The 4,054-nt window shown below is 44.1% G+C and overlaps 1 protein-coding gene across 1 annotated transcript in view; it reads right to left on the reverse strand.

The window, feature by feature from the left end:
• Positions 1 to 4,054, reverse strand: part of si:dkey-230p4.1 (trichohyalin) — a 20,468-nt gene that overhangs the window by 11,463 nt on the left and 4,951 nt on the right. Inside the window, 10 exon segments of the mRNA XM_025063702.1 lie at positions 335 to 462; positions 561 to 788; positions 957 to 1,045; positions 1,216 to 1,293; positions 1,385 to 1,463; positions 1,549 to 1,659; positions 1,754 to 1,896; positions 1,978 to 2,115; positions 3,128 to 3,251; positions 3,335 to 4,054. The exon segment at positions 3,335 to 4,054 is cut by the window's right edge and continues 195 nt beyond it. Coding sequence (XP_024919470.1) covers positions 335 to 462; positions 561 to 788; positions 957 to 1,045; positions 1,216 to 1,293; positions 1,385 to 1,463; positions 1,549 to 1,659; positions 1,754 to 1,896; positions 1,978 to 2,115; positions 3,128 to 3,251; positions 3,335 to 4,054 — 1,838 coding nt within the window.

The following is a 4,054-nucleotide window of genomic DNA, read 5'->3' on the forward strand; positions in this document are numbered from 1 at the left end:
TGTTGTGTTGACTGTATAGTAAATGAGGCAGCTACCTCAGTACACTCCAGAGTTTCAAATAAATAAATAAATAAAAAACTCTGCCTTGGATTCTTAAAGAAGCTATGATTTGAAATACACTTTTTTTTATTTATTTAAAAGACAAATGATAAAATATCGATATCGGTATCGGCGATACCAGCCCGAATTTTACTCGGTATCGGATCGGAAAGGAAATTGGTGGTATCGAACGTCACTAGTAAGGTCCAATAATTTACGTTATTATGTGACAATTTGAGCAGGCGGAAAAGTGAAACCTTAGTTTAAAAATACACACACATGAGCATAAACTGACCTTGTAGTGTTGCCTTCCCCTGCTGCAGAGTGTGAATGTGCGTGTTCATCCGACATTTGTCCAACTCTAACTGAGCAACCAGAGCTTGCTGTTGAGAGAGCTCCTGGTGGAGAGACACCGACAGAGACCTGCGGACAGACAGTCAGAGAGCTATTGTATGTATACAGTGTTTTGCCTTCGATTCTTGCCCACTGCGTCGGATGTTTTCCAACACTATAATCGGTACCTGAGTTCCTTCAGCTCCTCTTCACGCTCCTCCATTTGTCTCCGCAGACTCCCCATTTCCCCATGACTCTCTTTTTCTTCTTCCATTTCGACCCACTGCTGTCCGAGTGTCTCGGTCTTGTCTAGGGCTGCGGCTAACTCCTTTTCCTTTTCTCCCAGCTTTGTTGCCAACTCCTGTTCCCGTTCTCTCAGTTGACGGACAACCTCGGCCTCCTCCATTCTCTGACCTCTGAAAGGGAAAAGGATTACAGGTTTTTGGGTGGTATTATACAGTAAAAAAAAAAAGAAAAGAAAAGATGAAAGACAAATTGTTACACATTGTTTTTGGTCATAAAAAAAATTGTTCAGGAATAATCTGTTTTTTTCCTAGGTCAAAAAACATCTGGTTCAAACTTACCTGAGCTCGCTGACCTCCATCTGCAGACAACCGACCTCTGACCTCACAGACTCCAGAAATGACTGGCTGTCAGAGAGGTTGCTCTCCATCTACAAAGACACAGAAATAGAATTAAAAAAAATGTTAGCAAAAAAAACCCACTGAACTTTATATAAAACTCTTGTTATTCTTCATTTTTTAAATTGAAATTGAATTTTAAAAATTGAAGAAATTATTTTACTGTCCTAACCCTGTTGAAATACAGAAACAAAACACCAACCTCTTGCAGGGTGTTTCTGGCATCAGCAGCTTCTTCTTCTGCTCTCCTTCTGTCTTGCTGCTCTTTCTCAACAGCACTCTACAGGATGAAAGCGGTAAAGGACGTGAGAGGAAAAATAAAAAAGCAAAAACAAAAACAAACAAAAAATATAGTTTGTTATGTGGCTCACCTTCAGACCGTCAATCTCCTGCTGATGCTGAAAGCCTTTCTCTATCTGCTGGATATTTTCCAGAAGCTCTGTCTCCACCCTGGAACAACACGAGGAGTAAGCCTTTGGACTAAATCAGAACTGGACGACATGCGGAGCACACAAGAAACTTTGGAATGAAGTACCGTCTATTTGTGTCTCTCTCCTCCTGTCTTTCTTTGTCTCTCTTTAGTTTGCTGTTCTCCCTCTTTGCCTCCTCCACCTGCTGACGCAGCAAGGAAACTACATCGCCCTCGCTGTGCACATGAACAACACATGGAAACATGCGCGTCAACACCATTCAGCGACACTGTTTAATTTGTGTGCATGGAACTCTGTCCAGCGTTTTACCTGCTGGCCGAGTCGTAAGATTTTGTCAGCTCCATCTGAGCATGTTGCGTGTGCAGTTGCCGGTTCTCCTCCTCCAAACACTTCAGCTGCTGCTGCAGCGAGGCGGCCTCGTCGGTGAGGCGGCTCACAGAAAGCCCCGCCCCCTGAGAAACAAACAAGGAGACAGACACGCGTGTGTGATTGAAGCTCTAATTGTCGAGAATTGTTGGTGCGATGTGACCGACCTTCAGCTCCTCGTGTTGACTCTGCAGCGCACTCTCTGCCTGAGACAGGACAGACAGCAGAGAGTTCAGGTCCAGACTGAGGACCCTGTCTGGGGAGATGGAGGTAATAAAGGGACTGCTGCTGCTCAGGACTCTGGACTGAAAAATACAACACAAGAATAATCTCAAAATTGTTTTCCCACTGTGGCACATACTCAGCAAAAGCATGGCTAATGCATCAACAATGATAACCAGAAAAAAAAACAAAAAAAAAACACCTCACTACCTATCTAGTGATCCCTCTCCTATCTCGGCAGTTGCGTCCCAAGACCCACCGCGAAAAAGGGAAAATCCGCGAAGTAGAGGCGAGATAGTTAATTTTATTATTTACGTATATATGTATATGTGTACAGTATATGTAGAGTTGTATAAAGGAAATATAAGACATGCATATTACGTAAATGAATGAAATGCACGACCATGAAAAACGATGCAAAATACATTCTAATTATAAATTAAAATGTTTTTTTTTATCACGAACATAGTATATTATTTCATTGGCAATGAGCGCGAGATCGGAATTAAAAAAAAAAAAATCTGCGATGTACAAATTGTCGCGAGATCGGAATTTAAAAAAAAAAAAAATAACTGCGATGTACTGAGGGAGCGAAAGGGAAAACCAATATATAGAGAGTAATATAATAATACCAGTATAATACAATAATAATAATAATAATACAGTAATACCACTGTATAAAGACGCCTACACAAGGACCTGCTCATCTACTGCTAATTCCTGTGTTCTGCTCTGTCACTGCAGTGAATCACTGAAATTACAAGATATCAAAACCTTGGATGGATCCGCCACTGCTGTGTGTGTGTGTGTGTGTGTGTGTGTGTGAGAGAGAGAAATTCATTGATTTTCTCCATCTACGTTTGGGTAGAGGAGTGAGTGGTTTATTCATTTTAAATAAGAAGGCCGTTTTTATCCGATTGTGGACATGGGTTAACATAGATTTTATTAGCAGACTCATGCCTGTGCCTCTCGCTAATTCATTCGCAGACTCATGCCTGTGCCTCTCGCTAACGATATTCACTATGAAAGACAAACATAATGATCTAAGACCTACTGCTAGCATTACGCCATATGACAAGAACAAGCTGAACTCACCAGTCTGATCACGGCGCTGCCGACAGACTGCAGCTTTCCCTCTGTGCATCGCAATCTTTCAATCTGTTCCTCGTTAGCCTGCCTGTGATCAGAATGGTTCTGAAGGAGGCAAGAGTGCGCATCCCTTGACACAAGAAAAAAAGTTAGCAGATGACAAGGTGCATTACACTCAAAACACCTTTAGGAGGGAACTCCATGGTCACTTACTCCTCCTTCGGCTTTGACATTTTATTTCCGTCCCTCCTTGGCTCCAGCTCACTAAGATAAAAAGTTCCCAGGCTGGTGTTGGAAGAGACGGAGTTGGCAGCAGGGGAGGTACCATCATTCAAGGTAAGCGAAGGTTCCTTGGAGGATGCAAGCTGCTCAGTCGAAGTGAGGGGAGGTTTTTCAGTGGAAAGACACTGCCTTAAAGCGTCAGCAGGTACTGCAGGTGTGCGCAGTGTGTTTAATGTACGATCTGATGAAGAAAGACGCCGAGTATAGGTAAGAGGACATTCTTCAGGGAGAGGTCGGAGACAAGAAACCGAGAGGGGAGGTTCTGTCGAAGAGAGGTGTCGAGCGGAGGTAGGAGGAGAAGGGGAAAGATGAGAGAAGCTGAGAGGAGGTCGTGTTAGAGAAAAGCGCTCGGCGGAGGAAAGGGAAGGCTCTGTATGAAGTGAGGAGGCGAAAAGAGGCTCTGAAGGAGCAGGGAGCTGGGTCGAGGTTAGAGGAAGTTCCTCAGGGTGACGCTGGAGAAGAGAGGAGGTGAAGGGAGGTTGCACATTTGGAGACCGATGCTCAGCGGACTGGAGAAAAGGCTCCGGGGGAGGAAGGCGCCGAACGGGCGCGGCAAGAGGTGCTTTTGAAGGACATCGCTGGGTGGTTGCGAGAGAATGTTCTTCAGTGGAAGGCGGCACAGAAGGATAGGTAATAGGTTCCATAGGGAAA

The sequence above is a fragment of the Cynoglossus semilaevis genome, chromosome 16 (assembly GCF_000523025.1).
Source record: "Cynoglossus semilaevis isolate Cse_v1.0 chromosome 16, Cse_v1.0, whole genome shotgun sequence".
Classification (NCBI taxonomy): Eukaryota; Metazoa; Chordata; class Actinopteri; order Pleuronectiformes; family Cynoglossidae; genus Cynoglossus; species Cynoglossus semilaevis.